We start from the raw sequence: 25,941 nt of genomic DNA on the forward strand, positions 1-25,941 counted from the left end.
ACTGGTTTAAGTTACAAGCATTTTCCTGCATTCAGTACGTGCGCATACTAATTATGTTACTTGCAGTAAAGTTAATTTTGTCCGTTTTCTTACGTAAACGATCCAACCCGATCACAGGGTGTGAACCATCACAATACAATAAAGGATCTTTGGCTGTTCTCACCGGAGTCGTTCCTACTCCCACCACACGGGGGCGACAATCACCGCTATAAAAACCGGGCCGCTGGAACTAAACTCGAAGCGACAGGTTGTCAACGCTCATATGTGACTGTTGTGAGGTTGTCAGGCGACATTGTGAACACGTTTCATTCTAAAACAATATTTACGAGTGATATATGTTAGTGTTTGTCGTTGCGTCTCAAACCGACGTCTGTTTTAAATTATAACACGAGCTAAACAGTCGTCCGTCAACATTAACTAATACGTAACCGGTCGTTTTTCTCCGTCTGACCTCCGGTGTTAACGGCTTCCGGTTCGCCGCGAGTTCTGCTGGCGGTAAGAGCTTCATTTTATTCATTCATCTACTTATTTTTTTACTTTACGACCCCTCCTACGGGAGCTAAAGCTAACGTTAGCAAAGCAATCGTTCATTTTTCGCGGGGCTCCGCCCATTGTGGGATCTGATTGGTCCTGTGTCACGTCACTCGTGAGAGCTCCACGCTGATTGGCTGAAACGTGACAGGCTGGAGTTAAATGGCTGCGGACCACGTGGGCGAGTTGTTCACAAACACAAACCAGATTTAATTTAAAGTTATGAGAAAATAAAGAGAAAACCACGGATTTATTTAACTGTAAGAAAACTACGATCAGCAGAAAGTTACAAAGATTAATTGATGTCGCTTGTTCTACTTTTAGTTATTTTGTTGGATCTTTACCTGACTGACATTTTCTTCAATCTGTTGTTTAATACTTCACTGTAATATACAATTGTATTATATGTTATTTAACTTTGAATTAAAACCAATCCACAATATTTCTCATTATCAAGTGACATGAAACTAATTAAGATGGTAAACGTTATTTAAAAAAATGCAGATTTGTGGTTTTCTTTGGTATTAGAAGTAATAAACTGACAAAGCGAGTAAGACAGTTTTGTCTCTATTAAAATAATCCACTTTTAAATTATTATTTTAAATAAATTTTCATGTCAAACTTCCCTGTGAACACTGTATATTAAAGGTTTTCTTTTTGTTTTATGTTAAAGTGATGCACAGATGGATATTTTTTTTTAGCTCCTCATTCAGGGCTAATATTTCTAATATTTCTGGGATTTGTGTGATCAGCGCTGAGTGTTGCAGCTCTGCACAAAGTCCATAATTGGCTGAGGGAGCTGAGGGAGGTGCAGGGGCTGCTGGGTAATCCGGCGTCTTGCTGAGGCCGTGCAGACGTGGAGGAAGTGAAACGCCAGCGTTCACCTGCAGCTGGAGGTAAGTTCCTGTGTCTGACCCACGCTGCTGTTTTCACCTGCTGCTCCGGTTTATTCACTTTCCTCCATTAAATCAGTTTTATTTAGGGACCAGTTCAAATTGTCAATTTTTTACACCTGAAATTCATTTTGTCTTGTTTCCACAGTCAATTAATTCACCAGTCGTGTTCTTGGTTAATTAGGTGTCAGAGTCTGAGGTGGTTTAATTTATTCGACTGATCAACAGGATTAATGTAATTAATTATTAATGTAGTAAAAATATGAACTTTATTAATGAATATCATCCATTAATGAACAAATTATCTTTTAATTTCTGCTGGACTTAGTTTTAAAAACAGGTGAAATAACAACAATAAATTAAACAGATAAATCCACAGACTTTTATTTATGACTGATTCATGATTCTGGATGAAAAGAGGCAGAAAACAATAAATTCTTTAAACAAACGGAAACAAAACATCAAATCTCAGATGCTGATTCTCTCTGGATTCATCTGATCTCAGGATCTGTGGAGAAATCTGATCACTTTATACGTTCATCTTCAGTTTAACTTTTAATTTAATTAGTTCTGTCAGAGCTTAGTCCAGAGTGGGCGGAGCCTAAACAAAGCAGGAAGTCAGAGCAGGTTTAAGGTGAAGCTGAGCCGCTGCCACGCGGCTCTGCTCCGTCTGTGTGTGTTAAATAGTGTGTGTGTGTGTGTGTGTGTGTGTGTGTGTGTGTGTGTGTGTGTTATATTGATGTGTGCGTCTGTTGTGTCTCCGTTTCTTTAATGAGTGACGACGACGTGTATCTGCAGAGCTGGGGCTGGACTCACCTGTGTGTATTATCAGCCTTTATACTGCTGCTGCTTCTTCTTCTGTGGTGGTAGAGCCGCCCTCTTCTTCTGTGGTGGTGGAGCCTTTCTCTTCTTCTGTGGTGGTAGAGCCTTTCTCTTCTTCTGTGGTGGTAGAGCCTTTCTCTTCTTCTGTGGTGGTAGAGCCTTTCTCTTCTTCTGTGGTGGTAGAGCCTTTCTCTTCTTCTGTGGTGGTAGAGCCTTGTGTATGTAGGTCAGACCAGCTCAGAGTCTGATAAGGTCGCAGAGATAAGTCGAGTTACTTATTTCTTTATTTCCTTTCTTTCTTTAACCATTCTCCAATCAGCCATAACATTATGACCATTTGTTATAAGAGCTGTGTGTGTTTGTTTAGACACGAAGGATTAAAGATTGATCGTTTATGTCAGAAGCTGTTTTGTCTTCAGCTCCAGCTGCTCCTCAACTCCCTGGGACTCTGAGAAGGAGCATCCCTCCTCCTCCTCCTCCTCCTCCTCCTCCATCCAGACGATGTCCAGACGCAGCCTCCGCCTGGACGATGGCCTCCTGGACCGGAGTCTGCCGACCACCAGCGCCTCCTTCAGCGTAGGAGGAGGCAGCTGGAGGACCAGCAGGTCAGCAAAGCACTTACCTCCACGTCTCCTCCTTTACTCCTCTTCTTCTTCTTCTTTCTTCTTCTTCATCGCTGTGTCCTCGTCCTCCAGGTCCCTGATGTCTCGCCGGTCTCAGCATCACTCCGTCTCCTGCTCAGAGTCTCTCCTCCAGACGCCTCGTAAAGCAGCCGTCCAGTCCGGTGACGACGGCAGCGTCCACAGCGACGCCTCCCTCATCTCCTCCCTCCTGGACCAGTCCTCCATCCAGGAGACAACGCTGGTGGACACCTTGTGGGGTAAAAGACTCTGGGCGGCCATCTTTAAAATCCTTCCTTCCTTCCTTCCTTCCTTCCTTCCTTGTGTCCCTGGTTCTGGTCCAGTTGTAGGTAGAGGTCCATCAGAGACAGCAGCTGATACAATATTCTACTGACCACATGGTGGCGCTGCTGCTCACTATTTGACTTGTGATCAGATCCTAATCGATTCCTGAGAGAAGAGTTTTTGTTTGAACGCTGTTTTTCCTCCTCAGGTTTGGACCAAGACCTCGACCCCAAAGGTGAGTTCAGACTCCTCCTCATTTACATGTTTTATCCACAAAACAATCACAATAAAATAGTTTTTATTACTTGTAAAAAGTTCAACTTCATACTTGTGTAATTAAATGTTTATACAGTTTAATTAATTCTAGTTTTTAACCAGAAACAAACTGTACAAACAAAAACTTAAATCTGTCCTGATCAATACGATATTTTATTTATTTATATATTTGTACCTATCTTCCTTATAATAATAATAATAATAATATAACGTCAACCTCCTTTCATAAAAAAGAAAAATGGATGTGTCTTGTTTATATTTCCGTCTCTTATTCTGTGACAAGATAAACTTTGTCTTATAACCAAAAACACATGATCATAATAAGTTCAGAGGCTCCAGGACCTTTGTTCATAATAATATCATTTTTAAATCTATTAAGGGTATTAAATAATTTAATTTCTGTTTCTAAGTATTTCCATAAATGGACATAATGTATTTTTATATATTATAACAGGTTCTACATCATTTAGTTTTTGTTTTTTTTGAACATGCAGATGGAGCCAAATTATTCTTTACTTTACGTCGTAATTTATTTTAGAGACTCAGACTCAGGTTCGACCTGAATCCTCAGGGGAATGAAACGTCTCTGATGACTACGTCTTTAACCACGTTTTCCTCCATGTGGTTGTGATTCTTCACGTTTTAAATAAGGCTGAAGCTCCGTTTGACGTCTGTGTTGCAGAAAGCACCGTCATCGAGGAGCAGAGTCGGACTCTGGTCGGTCCAGAAATCCACTGCAACAAACACTCGGTCCGTCCACGCAGAGTTTACTGCAAAGACTGTGAACTGCACACGGACCAGAAGGAGCCCATCACCTCCTCCTCCTCCAAATACGCCTCCTCCTCCACCTCCTTGTCTCTGTCCAAGGACCCAGAGACGTCCATTTACTCCAGAGACCGGAGCCGCAAAGGTCGGACAGGTGAGGAGACGGATGATCACACGATGAGTTTACGTCTCCGATTGTTTGGACGTGATGTAGAGATGATTTTATATGTTCATGTAAAACATGAACCAAACGCGTCTGATACAGAGAAGCTTCGTCTCTGGGATCTTTATTTTTCCAGGCGTCTGATTCTCACGCTGCCTTGACTTTGTCCCACGTATGAGGACAACTTGTCCAGAATGACGTTGCTCCTTTACTGAGTAGATTTACATTCAGGGTCTTTAGAGGGCGGAGATGGATGGAAAACTATGAAAATTATCATCTTTTATGATTTATTTATTTACTTTTCCTCTTGTTCCACAAACAGATCTTCATCTGTTCGAAGCGTCTCTAAACTGACTCAGCTCACAGTTAATCTGAGATATTCGTACGTCGCTTTGCTCTAAGTGAAACCTTCAAATATTCAAATCCAACCCTGTCGGTGCTTTCGCTTTTTATTTTCTGGATTGAACCAACCGGCTGACGTCTCTTCCTCCTCTCTGACTCTGGAGTCGTGTTTTGTATAAATTTCCATGTGTAAATCAGCTGCTGGTTCCTCGGGTTCCTCGGGTTCTACCCTCACGCTCCGTGTGGTTGGACTCTTCCAGATGTTCTGCAGCGGTGGCTGGACTCCTGCGCTCGGAGGCTGAGGAGAGCTGCAGCCTCCTCGGCCTCCGCTCTGGGTCACGCCTGGCAGGTGTGTCAGGGGTCAAAGGTCAACGTGGAGGCCGACGGGCGCCACGGAGGTACACGCCCCCAAAGCACCAGGGGGCGGAGCCAAGCACTTCTCTGCTTCTGTCACACACTGGTGTTAAAGTCTGGAGCCAGTTTAGAATGAGTCAGAATTATTCCAGTTTATTTACAGTTTATTACAGTTTATTTACAATTTGTTACCGTTTATTTGTTGGACACATCAGTGACTATAAAGTCTTTCAGAGGACAAGAGGACAACTAGAGCCTCCTCTATGGAGACTAACAGGGTTTATACAGAGTCTTAGTCTAAAATTTGATGATCACAAAAGTCTAAAATCTGCATGTTTTTCACTTTAGGTCTTAAACTACATTTCGTCTTAAATCCTTCCGTCCATTTATCACCTCTTCGTCTTCGGTCCGTCCCCCTCTGGTCCCGGCTTTATGGTTCTGTTCCTCATTAGTGGAACGATCTCTGTGGTGTTTCCCTCCCAAACAAACAAAGGGCTCCACCTTTTCACTTTGGCTGTTTCCTTGGTGAAATGCAAATCCTGCGTCCGTGCAGCCGGTCGCTGCAGGTCCCGGTCTGAGAGGACGGTGGTGGAGGACATGGTGGTGGACGTCCCGTCTCTCAGGTCCTGGTGAGTTCTGACTCCTTGTTTCCTCCGTTTCAGTTCGGTCCGGTCGCTGTGGAGTCATGAGTCTGAAGGAGGCGCCGACCAACGGATCCCTGTGTGAGTCACAGCTTTGGTTCTATGTCCAACACTGGTTCATATTTAACACACAACGTCCTGAGTAGAAGATCCGGTCTTAAATGTCCTGGAGTCTGTCCCTTCTTTTTTCTGGTTCTTTTGGTTCTGGTTCGGGTTCTAGTTCGACTGGCTCTTCTTCTGGTTCTTATTCTCCTTATTGTGGTTCAAGTTCTTCTCCTTCTGGTTCTAGTTTTTTGGTTCGGATTCGGATCTGTTCGGATTCTCGGTCTTCTGGCCCTTGTTCTTGTTATTCTGGTTCTAGCTCTTCTCCTTCTGTCAGTGATGTTTCTTCCGTCAGGTTATGTGAGCAGCAGTGGACTGTTTCTTGCCGTCTAGCTCTCTGGAAGATCAGTCTCCAGGGAACGTTTCTCTTCGTCTAAACGTTGCAGCGTCAGTGTTTGTTGTCGTCTTGTTGGACTCGTTTCTCCTCCTGGAACCTGGAGGATCATCCAGGAGACGCAGAGTCTCTGGATCGTAATGAATCCAGACGCAGCGTCGCCGGCAGACGACACATGTGGAAGTTCTTGAGTCATGTGATCGACTTCCAGACGTCACAGATCAAATAATTCAGATATTAAACGTTTAGATGACGACTGACTCTGAGTTAAAGACGCTGCTGCTTCCAACAGGTGACGACTGTAAAGAGAAGCAGCGCTGGGACACAGATCCTGTCTCTGCGTCCTCGTGGTCCTCGTTGTCTTCGTGGTCCTCGTTGTCCTCGTTGTCCTCCAGGTGTCTGGAGCTAATGTGGAGCGCTGCTGTTTTCACAGGTTAAAAACTAATGGGAGACTTTAACCTGGAGCTTTGACAGATAAAACCTCCTCATTTTTTCGTTTTCTGTCTGTAATGAGTCGTCTCTACTTCTGCAGCCTCCAGCCTCTTTCAGCTGGTTCAGACTTCAGCGTCCGTCCTCTGGCCTCTCACCAGGACCGTGTCCTCGGTTTCCTGGAGCGCTGGACGCTCTGCAGGTTTAACGTCGCCGTCTGCTCTTAGTGTCGGAGCTTCTCTTTAACGTCTGGCTGCTTCTCTGGGCTCGAGTAGAAGTTCATGTCTATAGACGTCTTCATGTCTATTAGACGTCTTCATGTCTATTAGACGTCTTCATGTCTATTAGTGTCTTCATGTCCTGGGCTGCGGTTTCATGTCGAGATGCAGAAGGAGTCGATGTTTGAAATGAAGAAAAAACGAACCACATGTGTCAGTAATGTTGATCAGATTATCAGTGTGTGTATAAATATAATATAACATAATTTTAATCTCTAGTTTTAATGAATCAGAGACCAGATCAGGACAGAAACTCGTTAAACGGTTTAGAAAGTGAAATATCTCTGATAGACCAGATTAAATCCGATCAGAATGAATCAACCTCCACTGGTAATTAGTTTAAACTGTTCAACACAGCTAATGTTCTAAGTTCTTACAGAAAACGAGACGTAATTAAAATAGAAACAATAACATAATGGAGGACACCAGGTGTATTAGACGTTCACATCGCTGCCACTTTAATGTCTCTAAACCGTCGTCCTCGTGACAAACGTCTCTAGTAGCTGAGAAACAAACAGCTGCTGCCGTTGCTTTTATTAAAACCAGTCAGAGGATGAATAATTGTTGCAGTTGTGCAGACGGAGGTTTCGATATGTTCACTTTGTAAAGTCTCAGCGCTGCTCAGAGTCGGAGCTTCGGTCCTGATCTGCATCGACTCCCATTTATCACCAGAGGATGAAGGAGATTAAAACTATTTTTAAATGTAACCGTATTAATAATCTGATAAAACAGCTTTACTGACACATGTGGGTCGGTTTGAAACCACTGCTCATGTTTCAGGTTTAACTCCTGTTTGTGTTTGTTGGGTCATATTCACAGGTTTAATGTCCAGTCTGCAGGTTTTCATTAGATCTGGAGTCACACGTTTAATAACCTAGTGAAATGCAGTGAAGTGGTTGATGGAGGATTAGAAGCAACTGATTCAAGTTTAGTCCCAGAATCGTCCCAAGATGTTTAAGATGAATCTCGTATTCTTGGTTCCTGATGGTGACGTTATTATTTGTATTTGTTTTCTGACTCTGATCCGTCTTTAAGAAACTTCTGAATCTGGTCTCAGCTTTGACCTGAAGCCTCTTGTTCATCTCAGATCTCAGTGATGATTTAACCGTTGTTTGTGTGTTCAGCTCAGAAAACAGCTGAGACCTTCATGCAGCTCTGGAGACGATGGCGTCACACAACCAGCGACGTCCACCTGCATCGGTTCGTTCTTATTTTACATAAACTACCTTCTGTTTTCTGGACATAATCTTCTGTAATCTGTTGTGTTTGTGTTGTGTTTCTCTGCAGGTTTCCTCTCAGACTCCTCCTGGTTCTCCTCCCTCTGCTGCTCCTCCTCTTCAGTGCGTTCTCAGTGGTTTCATGCTGCTTTTTAAACGTTTTTAAGTCTTTGATTAGTGAATAATGAGGCAACACTGATGATTTCCCCATAAGAACCAGCTGTAATTTACATAAGTCTGTGTTAGTTCTTCGTCATTACAGTCGTGGAAATAAGTTTCATTTATGAAATATTGCACAAAGAGTCACTTCAAGTGTAACAGTCACAGACAAAATCCTGAACAAACCCTCAATGACGAACTAAAAGTGGTCGTTTCCATAGAAACACAGAAGAAAAGTTGAGTTCTGGGTCATTTTGGTTCCAGTGATCCACTAATTAAGGCCGTGCTTTTTATTCATGTCCATATAAATATTCTATATTATTACAAAAAGAGACAAAGCTGTTTCAAACCAGGAAGCGAACGCAGGAAGTGACCGTTTATTTGTTGACTTTGATGCCGATAATGTTGAGAAGTGACGTATTGAAACTGTCAAAATTTAGTTTTGTCCATTTTTCTTGTAAACGATAAAATAAATAGATTTGTGTTTGTTTGTGTCTGATTAATGTAGACGCACCTGAAATATTTCATGATAACATCTGAGATTTATTAGTTTTCGGACGCCCTTAAAGCTGAGTCTCCTCCTCCTTCAGGCCTCCTCTGGTTCGGTCCAGCTGGTTTATTATCCGTCCTTCCAGGTGCCGGCGTCACCGAGCGGAGGACGAGCGTCTCCGACGTCCCGGGTCTGTCCTCCGTCCACAGCCAGTCAACCAAGGAGGAGACAAAGGAGGTGCAGCGGCACGAGGAGTCGCTCCACAGTCGATCTCCTCCTGAAACCAGCACAGGAGACGAGGTCGACGAGGTTGACGAGGTTGACGAGGTCAACGAGGTTAACGAGGTCGACGAGGTTAACGAGGTACTGGAGACTAACGAACAGATCTTTAATTTAATTAGTTAAACTCATTAAAAACACAAGAATCAAACTAAAATCACTGTTTATTTTTTTAGGCTTTTATTAAAATAAAAAATAAAGGGTTTTATTTCTGGTCTCATTTAAACTGAACTCATTTCATTCATTTGTTTTCTTCAAGGCTAAAAACTACAAACATGTCCGTCCTCCTTTTTTTTTTTTTTTTTTTTTTTTTTTTTCAGGACAGCTCTGAGCGTCTCCTTCGTCTGGAGCAGAGTCTGAGGACGTTGTGGGAGCTCGTTGAGGACGGAGGACGCCGGGCGGAGCTGAGACACCAGGAGGTGATGCAGCTCTACACCGGCCTCCAGCAGCGTCGGTTGTCCTCCGGTCAGAGAGGGGACGAGGACGGGGACGGCTGGCTGAACGTCCTCCTGGACCAGCAGCTGTCCCAGCTTAGAGGACAACTGGACGAGGAGAGACGGCACAGGGACCAAGTGAGACACGGTCTTTACCCTGTAGGATGCTGGGAAGAAAGATACTGACTCATACATTTTATTGTATAAATAATATATATAATATAATGCTAAGCTAACAGCCACCAAGGCTGCATGCTACATGGCAATGCTAAGCTAACAGCCACCAAGGCTACATGCTACATATCAATGCTAAGATAACAACCACTAAAGCTACATGTCACACAGCAATGCTAAGCTAACAGCCACCAAGGCTACATGCGACACAGCAGTGCTAAGCTAACAGCCACCAAGGCTACATGCTACATATCAATGCTAAGATAACAGCCACCAAGGCTACATATCAATGCTAAGATAACAGCCACTAAAGCTACATGCTACACAGCAATGCTAAGATAACAGCCACTAAAGCTACATGCTACACAGCAATGCTAAGCTAACAGCCACTAAAGCTACATGCTACATATCAATGCTAAGATAACAGCCACCAAGGCTACATGCTACACAGCAATGCTAAGATAACAGCCACTAAAGCTACATGCTACACAGCATTGCTAAGATAACAGCCACTAAAGCTACATGCTACACAGCAATGCTAAGCTAACAGCCACTAAAGCTACATGCTACATATCAATGCTAAGATAACAGCCACCAAGGCTACATGCTACATAGCAATGCTAAACTCTCACTACCAGATGGCTGCACTCTGTCCCCTGTAGTACCACAGTTTGACCACTAGATGGACACTTTATGAAATTGATGCATAAGGAGTTTAAAGAAGCACAGAACATAATAAAAACAATAATCTTTTACTGTTATCGTCTTTTTTTGATCTGATTAAATGTGGAGACCTGATGAGTTACTCTGTGTGTTGTCTCCGTTAGCTGAGGCTAGCTGGTTAGCACTTAAACAATGGGATCATGAAAATGTTCAGAATCAGAGGTTTAATCGTATGAAACAAATAATAGAAACGGTGCCAGCTCCTCTTTGTCTCTCGTCTTCAGGTCCGACAGGAGGACTTGTTGCAGCAGCAGAGTCAAACGTCTCGTCTGGACCAGATCGAGCTGCAGCTGCAGAAGCTCTCGTCTAAAACTCAGGTGAAACCGCGTCACGGTCACACATGAAGCCGCTAAAGTGTTTGTGGTTCGATCTCAGTGGTTTTTATTCCACAGGAGATGAGCTCCGGTTCCACTTCAACACTTCCAGCTGCCGTCAGGTGACTTTCTTCCTCCTCTGCATCGTCAGGCTGCTCGTCTTTACTCCAACCCTCAACCCTGACCCTGTGTTTCGTTCCAGCGCTGGCGTGGACAGGCCGTCCCATGATGCTTTGCTGGCGGAGGTGGCTCGGTTGGAGGCGGCTCTGGAGGACGTCAGGGAGGACGTCCGGGGTTTGTCTCAGTGTCGGGACGACTGTCAACAACTCGCCAGGATCCAGCAGATGGTGAGAGACGCTGTGTTTACTGGTCGGGGTTAAATTAACTCATTAACGGGGATTAATCTGATTAAATTAACTCGTTAATGAGGATTAATTTGATTAAATTAACTCGTTAACAAGGATTAATCTGATTAAATTAACTCGTTACTGAGGATTAATCTGATTAAATTAACTCGTTAACGAGGATTAATCTGATTAAATTAACTCATTAACCGGGATTAATCTGATTAAATTAACTCGTTAACGGGGATTAATTTGATTAAATTAACTCGTTAACGGGGATTAATCTGATTAAATTAACTCTTTAACGGGGATTAATCTGATTAAATTAACTCGTTAACGAGGATTAATCTGATTAAATTAACTCGTTAACGAGGATTAATCTGATTAAATTAACTCGTTAACGAGGATTAATCTGATTAAATTAACTCGTTAACGGGGATTAATCTGATTAAACCTGCAGAATGACTTTTTATTTGTATAAATCAGATATTTCTGCGTCTTCCTCAGGTTTCAGGAGAAGTTTCCTCTCGGGTCCGGGAGGAGGTTCGGTCTCTGGTCTACGGGAACCAGCTTGCGGCGGGCGGAGGAGACGGCGTCCCCGTCCCGGAGTCTGTCCTTCAGTGGCTGTCCGAGCGCTACGTCAGCGAGGACGGCCTGAAGGTGGCGCTGGCCTCTCTGGAGCTCCGCATCCTGCAGAACATCAGCCTGCAGCTGGAGCAGAGACGCAACCAGGAGACGGTCGGCGAGGACGTCCTGCTCCCCACCGAGGACACGGAGGACACGGAGGACACCAAGCACGCTGTGACCCGGGAGGTGAGGGACGGATTTACTGTGGAGTTCAGACTGGGACTAAAACCAAATTAAAATGTTAGACTTTTTAAGACTCTAAGGCCTTAAAGTCTAAAACCTGAGCATAAACTATGTTTAGTCTTTGTCCTCCGTCCCTTCCAGGACGTCCATGTGATGGTGTCCAACGCTCTGCGGCTGTTCTCTGAGGACCGGACCGGCCTGGCCGACTACGCTCTGGAGTCTGGAGGTCGGAACCAAACGCTCCCTGAGCTTATTCAATTATTAATGATTTATTTAATGATCAGATTAAAGTCTGATTTCACATTTTAGTGCTTTAAATTAGTGCAGGTTTTTCTTTCTGCTCATGTTTCACTAAGGTCTGTGTTTTATTAGCAGGTTTTGATATTTCAAATTCAAATCCCATAAGTTTTACACTGTGTGACCTAAATAGTTTTTACCATTAAGGGACAAACGAGTCGTCTCCAAAAATGCCCTAAAAATAACACGTTAACACGTTTTTCTACTTTGTTTTAATCTTTGAATCCGCTTCAGTACGAATCACAAATACCAAACGTTTGGTTCTGACTTTTCTGCGTGTGTGTGTTTGCATGTGTGTAATTAAGGGTTTTTCAACTATATGTTTTATTCTGTTACTTGAATCAGTCTGAATGTGGAAAAAGCAGCAAATAGTTTTAATGGGTTTTAATGGGAGTGATCTTTAAAAATAACCCCCCAAGAAAAATCAACTTTGCATTTATATCACTAAAATTATTTCAATATTTGTTTGTTTTTTGGAACAAACACTGGAATGTAAAGAGTTAAAAGTTAAAACTTAAGCAAACGTTTGGTTTTTGATTCGTACTGAAGTGGATTAAAAGATTTATGTAAAAAATAGTTTTTGAAGAGGACGTCAGTTTTTTAATGTCTGATCTTCTCTGTCTGTTTTTACTGTAATCAAATCTCTGAAAACCTCGTGGATGCGTGTTTTACTTTTGTTTGCTAGTGAATTGATTATTTATCCTCTTAAAGTGAATCTGGCTCCAAAATGCTACTGACTCACTACAGGAGGCAACGTTCACACAATTCAACCTTTTATTTATTCATCTCCAGGGAAAACAGTCACCAAAAACAATCCTATAATGACTTTTATCAATGAAACCAGAAGAACATGACGTATTGGATCATGCAGCATTTACTCAAACACTGTGTCCAGAGCTGTGATTGGTTCATGAAGCACCAGCAGGATGTTACAGGGTTAAAACGTTGACCCAGAGTCTGTGTGTGTCCGTCCTCGTCCTGCAGGGGGCAGCATCCTGAGCACCCGCTGCTCAGAAACGTACGAGACGAAGGCCGCCTTGCTCAGCCTGTTTGGACTTCCTCTCTGGTATTTCTCTCAGTCGCCCCGAGTGGTCATCCAGGTAACGCACCCGACACCAGACGTGGTTTCACTGGTCACTTTATAGTGAAGGATGAGTTCCCTCTCTCCTGCTGCAGCCTGACGTCCACCCAGGAAACTGCTGGGCCTTCAGAGGCGCCACAGGTTTCCTGGTGATCCGGCTCTCGATGAGGATCCTGCCCAGCGCCTTCACCCTGGAGCACATCTCCAAAGCCCTGGCACCGAGCGGGACGCTCCGCAGCGCCCCCCGGGACTTCAGCGTCTACGTGAGACACCCACACACACATGCTACAGAGCAATGCTAAGCTAACAGCCACCAAGGCTACAAGCTAAATAACAATGCTACGCTAACAGCCACCAAGGCTACATGCTACAGAGCAATGCTAAGCTAACAGCCACCAAGGCTACAAGCTAACAGCCACCAAGGCTACATGCTACAGAGCAATGCTAAGCTAACAGCCACCAAGGCTACATGCTACAGAGCAATGCTAAGCTAACAGCCACCAAGGCTACATGCTACAGAGCAATGCTAAGCTAACAGCCACCAAGGCTACAAGCTAACAGCCACCAAGGCTACAAGCTACAGAGCAATGCTAAGCTAACAGCCACCAAGGCTACAAGCTACAGAGCAATGCTAAGCTAACAGCCACCAAGGCTACAAGCTAATAGCCACCAAGGCTACAAGCTACAGAGCAATGCCAAGCTAACAGTCACCAAGGCTACAAGCTAACAGCCACCAAGGCTACATGCTACATATCAGTGCTAACAGCCTCCAAGGCTACATGCTACAGAGCAATGCCAAGCTAACAGCCACCAAGGCTACAAGCTAACAGCCACCAAGGCTACATGCTACATATCAGTGCTAACAGCCACCAAGGCTACATGCTACATATCAGTGCTAAGCTAACAGCCATCAAGGCTACATGCTACATATCAGTGCTAAGCTAACAGCCTCCAAGGCTACAAGCTAACAGCCACTACAAGATGGCTGCACTCATTATCTGTAGTAGCACCGTTAGACCACTAGGTGGAGACTAAAGGTTCAGATTCTATGAGTCCAGTCTCCATGTGGTTCATAGCTGATGTAGAATCATGAGATAATAGTTTATTATATAATAATTATTCTATAATTTATATCGACTGCATTTGTATTTGATGAAATACATGAAGTGAGAAGAAATTCTGACATGCTCTGTTAGCTGAGGCTAGCTGGTTAGCTCCAGCTATGTGACGCTTTTATATCAAATTCCCACTGTTTACTGTTTTAGCTAAAATATGTAAATGAGTAACAAACTCGGGTTCATTTGTTGGAATGATTTTATTGTGATTTGTTTTCAGGGTCTGAAGGATGAGAACCAGGATAAAGGGAAACTTCTCGGCACTTACACCTACGATGAGGATGGAGATGCTCTGCAGACGTACGCCGTCACTGTGAGTCACAACGCTAACTTTAAATTCAGAAGGTTTAAAGGTCCAGTGTGTTTGGATTAGAGCCCTCTAGTGGCAAGACTGACATGAAAGGATTCATTTGGATTAATCTCTATTAATGTGTTGATTAAACACCTTCAACAGTTTCAGCTAAACATCTTGAAACAACTTGGAACAGAACAGTGGCTGCAGGAGTGGACACATATTAGCAGCAGCATTGGCAGCTTGTCTTTGTCTTGGTTTGTCTTGGTTTGTCTCCAGCTGTTAGCCGCATTAGCCCAAGTGCTAGCAGAATCCCCGCTAACGTTATGCTTGGCTTGGTTCATGTGCTGTTTGAAGCTGGAAAGAAAACTCCTTCCTGCAGAGTGTGATGATACTTTATTGTCTCCACTGGTCCTCTTGGTTCTTTGTCCTCAAATGTCCCATGGAGAGGACCAACGTGCTGTTTAGCGTCTTCCATCTTTATCACTACCGGATCAGCTGGTGCTAACGCTAACGCTACTTGGACAAACTGAGACACGTTCACAGTCGTTCTGCTGCAGATGCTTCATTAATCACATTAATCTTGATGATGATTAATTAATAGCGGCTCTAGTTTACTTCTGTCATGGTTGTTTCCTCAGGAGCAGAACGATGAGTCCTTCCAGATCATTGAGGTCCAGGTTCTGTCTAACTGGGGTCACCAGGAATACACCTGCATCTACCGCTTCAGAGTCCACGGGACGCCGAGTCCTGACTGACGACGTCCTCCCGTCCAAACACCGCTTCCTTTTATTTTACGTTGACTGTGCCTGTCGGCGTGAACCGACGTTTCCTCCGTCACATCTGATCTGCGCTCGTTTTCCTGTGGAAAAGACGCAGACGACCGTTCTCAGTGTGTTTCTGTCACTAGTTGATATTTTTATAAATCGGTGTCTTTTCTTTTAATGGATCCTCTGTTTTATTCACCTGTGAGCAGAAACGTTCTCACCAACTCCTCCGTCTGTGCTGTTGATAAAATAAATCCATTTCTATTTAAAGAGGATATTGGTCTAGTATAAAATCTATGGATCAGATTAACGTTTCATCTTTGTGTTTTTGTGTCTTCATCATGAATCAGAAAACGCCAGAAACACAACGAAGGAAATTAATTCTGATGAGACTGTAGCTCAGTAAAACTGTGGGTTTTATTTCAAGCTAAAACCAGAAAGCTTTAAAAAAAAAAAAAGTGTTCTTTTAAAGCTGAACGCACCACGTTTGAGTTTGTGTTGAGAAAATTCAGAACAGGAAATCTGAACCAAATAACTGCTCATGTGAAAAGTTTTGCACCGATTCACTGGAATTAATTTAAATCAACTGCTGTAAAGTTTATTTATTTCAGTTAATAGATTTATTTTTATGAAGGATTGTTTTTGTGATTATTCTGTTTTTGTATGTTTGTTTTATTCTGTTGTTTCAAGCTGCTGTATCATAATAAAGATGTGACGTTTGATTTTTAAAGTTGTTCGAGTTGACGTCATCACATTCGAAAACTGTGCAAGTTATAGAATCCAGAAGAAGATGGAGATTCCTCCATGTTGTTCACACATGAAACTACAGGCTACATGCTACATATCAATGCTAAGCTAACTGTCACCAAGGCTACATATCAATACTAAACTAACTGCAGAACTTTAATCTGATTCTAATTTCATTAACTGAGATTTTAAAACATTAATCATGAACAGAGGAATTAGCTTCAGTATCAACATGAAGATCAGTGGTGGAGCCTCTAGTGGACGACAGAGGAACAGGTTGGACTGAGTGACGTCATCCTCTGTGGATTAAAACATGATGGCGGAGGAGGAGGGGGTGGATTACACTGAAAAGTGAATTAAATGAGCTCTTACATAAGGAGATTAGCACCGGCTCAAACTCACACGACTAATCCTGCACTTGTGAGGACGGAGTTTGATGTGAGAGGACGTCTCTAGAGGAGGACGCTGTTCACTTCAAATATAACAACACTATAACAACATCATCAGCTGGACCAGACTCAGCTGATGTCTCTTCAGCTTTTAGTTTCAAAACCTGGACCTGAGGCCACTCATCACCATCTGGATTTATTTATGATCCAGAAAACTAAACTACTCCAGCCTCCAGCCAATCAGAGACATTTAAACTAATCACATGACTACTGCTACTCTTCTGTCCATCTTCACATTAAAGCCCAGAAACAAACGATCTGATTGGTCCAGCAGATCTTTGATGACGCAGAATCACAAAAACTCTCCTCCAGAAACAACATGTGAACAGGGTCTTCACGACCATAAATATATGTGTAAATCCGCCTCTATGCAGATGATGCTGTTATTTATTGTTGGCGGTCAGTTATTTAACTGCAGTGTGGTGTTGATAGTTGTTTGTCTTTATGTGACAGACTCCAGAACAACTTTATGCCGTTGCGTTATATGTTTTATTAAACTTCTATTCATGCATTTTATTAGTGTTTCATCTTATCTTCCGTACCACTTAGTCCTCACTAGGGTCGCGAGTCTTTCCCAGCTGGCATCGGGCGAGAGGCGGGGTCCACCCTGGACTGGTCGCCATCCTATCGCAGGACTAACACTGAGACATACACCTAGGGTAAGTTTGGAGTCACCAATTAGCCTAACGAGCATGTCTTTGGAGGTGGGAGGAAGCCGGAGTACCTGGAGAGAACCCACGCGAACACAGGGGAGAACATGCAAACTCCACCCAGAAAAACCCGCGTTGGGAGGCATCAGCACTAACCACTGAGCCACTGTGCCGCCCTTTATTACTGTTTCATTTATGGATTTTTGTTTTTTTTTTAAATCGTCTGTTAATCTCTTCATTGTTGTTTTATCTCTTTCCGTTCTCATTGTCTTGTTTTTGAATTCTCTTATGTTCTTTTTAAACGTTCTTTCTTTTATTGTGAAGAACTTTGAGCTTGTATGAAATGAGCAGCACAAATAAACTTAATTATTATTATAATCGTTATTATTATTATTATTCTGTAGATCAGAATGACCTCACTACTGAACCTAATGAAGTGGACAGAGAAACAACAGCAGCTTTAACATTTAATCCTCTGAATGACTCTCTCTCCCTCGATCGTCCCATGACGTCAGAGAGAGAGGGAGGGAGAGGGAGGGGGTGCGGTAGAGCGAGTATCAGTCAGACTGGAGCAGATCAGCTGTTTGTGTTTGTGTTTTGGTTTTTTCCCGTCGTCTCCTCGGTGGATCTGAACATGACGGAGTCTCAGAGTGTTCTGGGATCAGGCCCAGGTCAGTGCGCTTTGTTCTTTAATGAGCTCGGTTAGTTTGAGACAAGTGAGACGATAAAGAGCTGGATGGTTTTAAACGAGACTTTAAAAAACAAAAACTCGTTATTGTCAAAGTTACGTCAGGTTTCAACAGAATAATGTTCATTAATTAAATCTCATGTAGAATAAGTGATTATATTTAGAAGATTCTCTTTTTAGCTGCAGACAGAATAGAATAGAATAGAATAGAATTTATTGCCTTTTGCACAGGTGTAAAAACTACAGGTACGCTGCAAGTCAGTCTTTTTTTCTATTATTATTATTATAAAGTATAAAATAGACCAAAAACAAATATAAAACATTATACAGATTAATGTTAATTAATTAAAAATATCTCATGCAGAATGACTGATTATATCTAATATTTAGGAATAGAATAGAATTTATTGCTATTTGCACAAGTGAGTAAATGTAAAAGTACACATTGGATTATTGCTCTAGAATTATCATGATTGTGGCGAATAAAAAATACCAGTTCTCTGTCTGGAATATTTTCCTAAATTTTTCTTTTTAAAACTGTTCAGACTCTGCAGGTGTTTGAGGATCAGGTCTTTAAGTCAGACACAGGTCCTGTGGACTGAGTCTGACTGTTTATGTGCCTCTACTGATTTGATTCAGTTTCTCCTGAACATTTATCTCGTCGTTTCTCTCAGGGACTGAACCAGATTGTTCTGTTTATGTTGCTGCTTTCATTCAAACCTCCACCTGTACGAGACATGATGCTGCCTCCACCGTGCCTCATGGTCAGGATGTTGAGTTTAACCGTCCTCCAGTGGATCTGTGGGTGAACTCTGGTCCAGATTTAACTGGTGCATCATTGATTCTTGACCTTCCAGACGCTGGTGTCTTTTTACTACGTCATCCACTAATGAACTAACAGCTGGAAACCAGACCAGACTTCCTCCACCCAGGAATTGTTCCTCAGTGGAAACCTGGTTAATCAGTGAGGAGGTTGGACAGACTTAAATTCTGACTTTGTCTGAAGATGATGAACCGTCCTCCGTCTTCATTTTGAAGCTAAGCGTCTCCGTCCGTCTCCATCTTGACCCTCTGTCTATGTGGATGCAACTGGTTTTGTTTCCTGAGTCCACGGCTGGAAGGTTTCAAAGGTTGAAGCTCCAGATGAAACAGATTCTCTTGATCCTTCGTCCGACTCTCAGGTTTAGATTGTTTCTAAGAGGAGCTCAAACTAAACTGACTGTGAACACACATGTATCTGAGAATAACTAACAAACCGTTCTTCAAGAGGCGAAAACTTAAAATAAGGTATCAAATAAACAAGGAAAATAACAAAAGCCCAAAGGAAAACTACTGAACCAACAGAGAGATGAACAGATGAACGTTAGACTCTCCGGAGGAGGACGATGGTCAGACCTCCTGGTTAAGAAGAAACATTCAGATCATTTAAAGTAAAATGTTTCTTCTTATCATCCAGAAGACAGTTTAGTAAAGGAACTGGAGGAAGTTTGAGGTTTAAATAGAAACTCTGAGGGTAAAACCCAAAGTCCATTAATGACGTTCTTTTTCTTATTTTTATTTCTCTGTGAGCTGAGTTAAATGTTCATGATCTGACGCTGAGTTTCTGTTCGACTGTAACAAGAGAAGAAGAAGAAGAATCATGTGACTTTATGTAAACGCTGCTTCCATTTGAATGTGGATGTAAATGAGAGAAACTTCCCTTCAGGCCCTTAAAGAAAGAAACTGCAGTGAGTTTAGGAAATAAAAAAACAAACAGACAAACTTGACGGTCATGACAGGAGGTGAAGTAAAGAAGTAAAGAATCCCAGTTTTCCAGTAACCGATGGACGGATTTGAAGTATTTTAAGATGGAGCAGAACAGGTGACCCGTTACTAATCAGCCTGTGTCCTGGTTTAAAGGAAACTCTTAAAGATTCAGTCTGGTGGATCTGCACATCTCTGTGGCTAATTAGCTTCACACCAGGGATGAATGGATGCTTCACCTCCTCCATTCACTGACAGGATGAAGGAGGAGGAGGAGGAGGAGGAGGAGGAGGAGGGGGAGGCCTAAAGGAAACAGTTCCCACTTCTTCTCCTTAAGAAAAAAAAAACACAACTGTGTCTTCATGAGCTAAAAGAACATGTGTCTGGTTCACTCTGGATCAAACCAAAGAACCCAAAGTGTTCCTCCATGTTGGGTTTTTACCTCTACATGCTACATAGCAATGCTAAGCTAACAGCCACCAAGGCTACATGCTACATAGCAATGCTAAGATAACAGCCACCAAGGCTACATGCTACATAGCAATGCTAAGCTAACAGTCACAGCAAGATGGCTGTTGTATTATTATCTGTAGTGGCACCATTAGACCAGTAGATGGAGACTAAAGGTTCAGATTCTATGAGTCCAGGCTCCATGTGGTTCATAGCTGATGTAGAATCATAATAAAAACTCGATCAGTCACAGCTGTTTTTGCATTTGATGAAATATTGAGACATGATGACAGAAATTTAAAGGTGGCTCCATGTGTGTTTCCATTAGCTGAGGCTAGCTGGTTAGCTCCAGATATGAGAAAGAGGAGCTTCTCTCATGGAAGAGTGGAGCAGAGAGGATTGTGGGTAGTGTTGTTTCTGTCCCTCATGTTTACAGATCTTTGAGTATAATAAATGTAGCCAGTTGTTTTTATTGGTTTAAACTTTCTCCCTGACACATGAGCTGTTTACTGACACTACGTTACATAACTCACTGCTCTGGGTGGACGTCAGCTCCTGTTCCTCCATGTGTCTCTTCAGACTGAAGCCTTTTGTCCTCTGGGCCAGAAAAGATGGAGGCGAGTAAGAGGGAGGGACGGAGACAGCGTCACTGGCGTCTTCTCATGAAACCTCCTCAATTATTCATGACAGCGCTGAGTAACAAATCAGAACTTTAGATTTAGTTGATTTTTAGACTCAGTTCTTATCAGGTGCTGATGCACGTCTGGATTTAAACCATCTGGATGATCCTCCAGCCAATCAGAGCAGCTGGACATGTGACACATGCATCTGATTGGCCGACAGACAAACTCCTCATTGAGAGTGTTGGTATGTGTTGTTTGATAGATCTGAACAGAAGTCTGTGGTCATTAGTTCCTCATTTCTAATGGAACCAGGAACACATGTTTTATGTCTGATGTGAGTTATTTGAGAGAAGGAATGAAGAGAGGAAAGACCGAGGCTCCTCGTGGACGTGGGGGGACGGAAACGAAGCTTCACTAGACTAAAACCAATGTCAGAAGTGGGATTCGAACCCACGCCTCCAGGGGAGACTGCGACCTGAACGCAGCGCCTTAGACCGCTCGGCCATCCTGACACGTCTGACTGAGACAGGGAGGAAGACTCTGTGGACATGAAGACTCTGTGGATGTGAAGACTCCGTGGACACGAAGACTCTGCGGACGTAAATACTCCATGGATGTGAAGACTCGGTGGATGTGAAGAGTCTGTGGACACGAAGACTCTGTGGGCGTGAAGACTCTGTGGACACGAAGACCCTGTCTTTGTGACTGTGAATATGATGGAGCTGGTGGTTTAATCCCTTTCAGACATAATCCTCTTACATCATGAGGTTCTTAATCTTTGATCTGCAGCTGAACCAGAGACTAGAAATTAAATGTTGATGCATCAGATGTTACATGACTCTGATTTAATGTCTGATTCATTCATTGTGTCTGGATCGTTCTCTGGTTTAACTCATGAACAGTTATTTTTTTATTTTTGTCTTCCAGGTCCAGAGTGTTCGGACGGCGTCCTCGGGGACCAGGACAACCTCCCGGTTCCTCATCAGATCCGGATCAGTAACATCACATGTGATTCGTTTAAGATCAGCTGGGAGATGGAGGGACGAGGCCGGGACAGGATCACACATTACTTCATCGACCTCAACAAGAAGGAGAACAAGAGCTCCAACAAGTTCAAGCACAAGGTGAATTCACTGGGATCCTGTTACACATTATCTACACACAGTCACATTCCAGACGACACGTCCTCCCTCCAGGTCATAGCCAGACCCCACCTCATCTGATTCATTATTATTATTATTATTATTATTATTATTATTATTATTATTATTATTATTTAATTTCTTTTGCTTGTTTGCATTTGATTGATTGACTGTGTATTTGATGCATGTGGAAAACCTTCAAATGAGTTATCGCCCTGGTGGGATAAATAAAGGTCTCTGTATCTCTATCTGAATCTGGATCTGAATCTCTATCTGGATCTGAATCTGGATCTGAATCTGAATCTGAATCTCTATCTGAATCTGAATCTGGATCTGGATCTCTATCTGAATCTGAATCTGGATCTGAATCTCTATCTGAATCTGAATCTGGATCTGAATCTCTATCTGAATCTGAATCTGGATCTGGATCTGAATCTGGATCTGGATCTGGATCTGAATCTGAATCTCTATCTGGATCTGAATCTGGATCTGAATCTGAATCTGGATCTGAATCTCTTTCTGAATTGGGATCTGTATCTGAATCTGAATCTGAATCTGGATCTGGATCTGTATCTGGATCTGAATCTGAATCTGGATCTGGATCTGGATCTGGATCTGAATCTGTATCTGTATCTGTATCTGAATCCGAATCTGAATCCGAATCTGAATCTGTATCTGTATCCGTATCTGTATCTGAATCTGAATCTGAATCTGAATCTGACTCTGGATCTGGATCTGGATGTGACTGTGACTGTGTCAGGACGTCCCGACTAAGCTGGTGGCGAAGGCGGTGCCGCTGCCGATGACGGTGCGAGGCCACTGGTTCCTGAGCCCTCGTACGGAGTACACGCTGTCGGTGCAGACGGCCACGAAGCAGCCGGACGGACGCTACGCTGTGTCTCAGTGGAGCGAGATCACCGAGTTCTGCACGGCAGGTCTGAAAGTTTCCTCCTAAACGTGTGGATGAACTGAACTGAGCCGAATGAACGTGTTCTCCACCCGTGTGTCTGCAGACTACTCCACCCTCCACCTCAACCAGCTGCTGCACAAAGCCGAGGCCATGGCCGGGAGGATGCTGCCGTTCTCCGTCTTCTACAGGAACCAGGAGAAGGAATATTTCCAGCAGGACAGGTGAGTCCCAGCGCTGCACATCCACCTGTGTTTTTATTCTAACCCCACCCCTCCACCTCCACCCCTCCACCCCCCAGCCCCTCGTATCGCTCCAGAGACGCTCAGTGTCGCCTCATGTTGCCCTCGGTGAAGGACGACAGCGGCAGCCACGGTTCGCCCATCAGCGGGAAGCTGGAGGGAATCTTCTTCAGCTGCAACACAGAGTTCAACACGGGGAAGCCGCCCCAGGACTCTCCATACGGGCCCTACCGCTTCCAGGTACCTGAACGCACCACCGTCACATGTACAGCATCTTACATGTGATGTTGAATATGTCCTCACACAGGAGACGGTTATAATTTTATAACATGGAGCATGAAACTAAATGAAAGTCCTTCCTCGATCTCATACTTTGAGCTTTAAAGTGGAAAATGTTCTGACCTTTTAAGGTCCCTCTTTAAACCAAACACACTCTTTAGTTTCCTCCACATTTTACTCCTGACTCCTGACATTAAAGCCTCTGCTGTCTATGTCCCAACAATTACTGAATATTTATGGGTTATTTTCTACTTTCAGTTTGAGAGTTGATCCTGAAATTTAAATAATCTTCACTGAAATGATGAATTATTATGATCCTGCTTAACTTTTAGGAGCAGAAAGACTCAGAGTCCAGAGTGAAGACGTAGTAGAAATAATCAGATAAATAATAACTAGATAAATATTAAACAGATAAATAATAATCAGATAAGTAATAAACAGAATAATAATAATCAGATAAATAATAAACAGATGAACAATAATTACATAAAAATCTCCTGTGGACGGAGCAAAGACAAATAAAATAGAGCAGACTTTTTATTTTTCTATTGTGGTAGAAAACCTGTTTCTACTTGTGTCTGTGAATGAGTGGATATATATTTAATAGGTTATTTAAGTCATTTAATTGTGTGAGTGAAAACTGGGGACGACAAAAGACTAAAAATTTAATTAAACTGTTGGTTGAGTTAAAAAAATCATAATATGAAATAAGTTATAAATGAATGCATGTTTGAAAATGTAATATAATCAGTTTACTTAAAATAAACTAATTTAATACCGGTGATTTTACTGTAACATAACGTTTGAAGTGATTGTGGTTTTTAGAGCAAAGAGAAAGTTCGTGACGTCGGTGGATAAATTCACCAGGGGGCAGGTGACTAGTTTTCAGCAGGTTTTCAAGTCTCTCAGGTGGTAAATATTAAGTCGTTTCTGTCCCTTAATGTGTAAATGCAGATAAAATCTACTGTAAAATACATTTTACACAAAGTGTCCTGTTCTGGTTTTAAATGTTAGATATATAATAGTAAGATTCCTTAAACACAATCCATATTATCTAAGTTAAAATACACATTTTATTCCTGACGTATTTGGAACAGGAAGTGAGTTTGTTAATCTCTTAATGTTGTTTGTGTCCAGATTCAGGCCGAGCTCCTCTTCAACCAGAAAACCAACCTCTACTTCGGGGATTTCTACTGCATGTACACGTCGTACCACTACGTCATCCTGGTCCTGGCTCCTGACGGCTCCAAAGGAGACGCCTTCTGTAAAGGGAGGCTCCCGGCCCTGGACCGGTCCAACAACTGCTTCCTGACCTGCACGGAGGAGGAGGAGGAGGAGGAGGAGGAGCAGGGAGGAGGGGGAGGAGGTGGAGGGGGGTCGCTGTGTTTCCGTCACGCTCAGGACGTCATCCTGGAGGTGATCTACACGGAGTCCGTGGATCTGTCTCTGGGCTCCATATCACAGATCAGTGGACACCAGCTCATGAGTCTGTCCACTCTGAACGCCAAGAAGGACCCCAGCTGTAAGATCTGCAACATCAGCGTGGGACGTTAGCGTTAGCGTCCTAGCCGACAGCTAATAACTGAATTCACCTCCTGCTCCCTGAGGAGGTCAGGAGGAGGCCGGGGTGGACGGATGGGTCCAGAAAACCTCTGGACAGGAACACGTTCCTTTTCTTTTTGTTTCTATTAACTTTATTATTAACTTCTCTTATTTTTTTAACCACAACGATGAAAACAGAGTATTTATTTTTAACCCTTATGATTTTTTTTATGCTTTAGCTGCAAAAGCTCATCATGAGAAGGGTCATGATCCTGCACGTTGGATCATTGCTGAACTAGCAGAACGTAGAACAGTTATTGGATCAATGTGTTTCAGATTGTGGCCTTAAGATGAGAGAAGAAACCTGCTGCAAATAACACAACACGTTTTAACAGTGAGTCACGTTTAATGAACCAATCAGAGACTTACTTCTTACATCTCTTCATAATAAACGACTCAAAACATTAAAAGAAAATACACAAAGAGAATCCAAATAAACGCATGAAACTAAATATTGGACTAAAATGAGCCGGTATTATACTGTGTGAAGCTTCACACGTTTCATCATGTTTATGGAAACACCTCTGAACACATGGGACTCGAATTTGAAATGAACTTGTAATCGTAGAGGTACAACTCCTAAATACGTTTCCTTTCCTCAATGCACCAGTCTAATATTCTTTGTCTGTTTTCAGGATGTTTAACAACATTTTTTTTTTTTGAAGAAATATAGAAAACGTGGAGGGATGCAGCAAAGCGGCGCCTAAAGATGAGTTGGATGTTGGGTTTTCAAGTCAATCACTGTAGCGAAGACGGGATTCAACACAAAGAACAATGAAACCACACAAAGTATAAATAAAATACACTTTTCGTGTCCTTTAAGTGTTTTTTTCCTTTTGGATTATTAATCAGTTAAAGTGTAGAAAATACTATAAAAGTTTTTGCCCAGAAACAAAATAGTCACATGAGAACAAATAAAAACTTTTTTTTTTTCAGGCAGTTCAGAAACTACAATACAACTATAAAACTAAATATTTGTTCCATTTCATATCCTGTAACACAGCATTAAACATGTTTTGTTTAAAATCTTCGTCTTCCTCATTTTCAGGGCAGAAGGCGGCCATTTTGGAAATGGCTCCCAAAATCTT

The 25,941-nt window shown here is 42.7% G+C and overlaps 2 protein-coding genes and 1 non-coding gene across 9 annotated transcripts; 2 read left to right on the top strand and 1 right to left on the bottom strand.

The window, feature by feature from the left end:
* The first annotated feature begins 229 nt into the window (after positions 1–229).
* LOC125022383 (SUN domain-containing protein 2-like) lies at positions 230–16,061 on the top strand. 6 transcript variants are annotated; one of them, XM_047609014.1, is made up of 22 exons: positions 230–495; positions 1,284–1,427; positions 2,223–2,242; positions 2,666–2,851; positions 2,942–3,126; positions 3,360–3,386; positions 4,110–4,346; positions 4,958–5,095; positions 5,714–5,773; positions 7,960–8,035; positions 8,123–8,175; positions 8,802–9,064; positions 9,301–9,552; positions 10,536–10,628; positions 10,704–10,747; positions 10,828–10,972; positions 11,477–11,782; positions 11,921–12,005; positions 13,061–13,176; positions 13,253–13,420; positions 14,493–14,585; positions 15,206–16,061. In XM_047609014.1, exons 4-22 carry the CDS (start codon positions 2,748–2,750, stop codon positions 15,320–15,322), a joined length of 2,562 nt encoding a protein of 853 aa, XP_047464970.1. In that variant the 5' UTR covers positions 230–495; positions 1,284–1,427; positions 2,223–2,242; positions 2,666–2,747; the 3' UTR covers positions 15,323–16,061. The 6 variants fall into 6 exon arrangements, with proteins under 6 accessions (XP_047464970.1, XP_047464969.1, XP_047464968.1 ...); XM_047609013.1 differs by lacking the exon at positions 2,223–2,242; XM_047609012.1 differs by lacking the exons at positions 230–495; positions 1,284–1,427 and having other exon boundaries at positions 2,076–2,242; positions 8,802–9,001; positions 9,038–9,064.
* Positions 16,062–17,690: 1,629 nt separating this feature from the next.
* Positions 17,691–25,659, top strand: LOC125022395 (phytanoyl-CoA hydroxylase-interacting protein-like). 2 transcript variants are annotated; one of them, XM_047609028.1, is made up of 6 exons: positions 17,691–17,848; positions 21,609–21,805; positions 22,584–22,758; positions 22,837–22,954; positions 23,032–23,212; positions 24,389–25,659. In XM_047609028.1, the coding sequence occupies exons 1-6, from the start codon at positions 17,812–17,814 to the stop codon at positions 24,803–24,805; spliced, it is 1,125 nt and encodes a 374-aa protein (XP_047464984.1). In that variant the 5' UTR covers positions 17,691–17,811; the 3' UTR covers positions 24,806–25,659. The 2 variants fall into 2 exon arrangements, with proteins under 2 accessions (XP_047464984.1, XP_047464985.1); XM_047609029.1 differs by lacking the exon at positions 17,691–17,848 and adding an exon at positions 20,994–21,448.
* Positions 21,111–21,193, bottom strand: trnal-cag. The gene has a single exon. It is a non-coding gene; the product is annotated as a tRNA-Leu (tRNA).
* Positions 25,660–25,941: the final 282 nt, after the last annotated feature.

The sequence above is a fragment of the Mugil cephalus genome, chromosome 16, assembly GCF_022458985.1.
Source record: "Mugil cephalus isolate CIBA_MC_2020 chromosome 16, CIBA_Mcephalus_1.1, whole genome shotgun sequence".
Classification (NCBI taxonomy): Eukaryota; Metazoa; Chordata; class Actinopteri; order Mugiliformes; family Mugilidae; genus Mugil; species Mugil cephalus.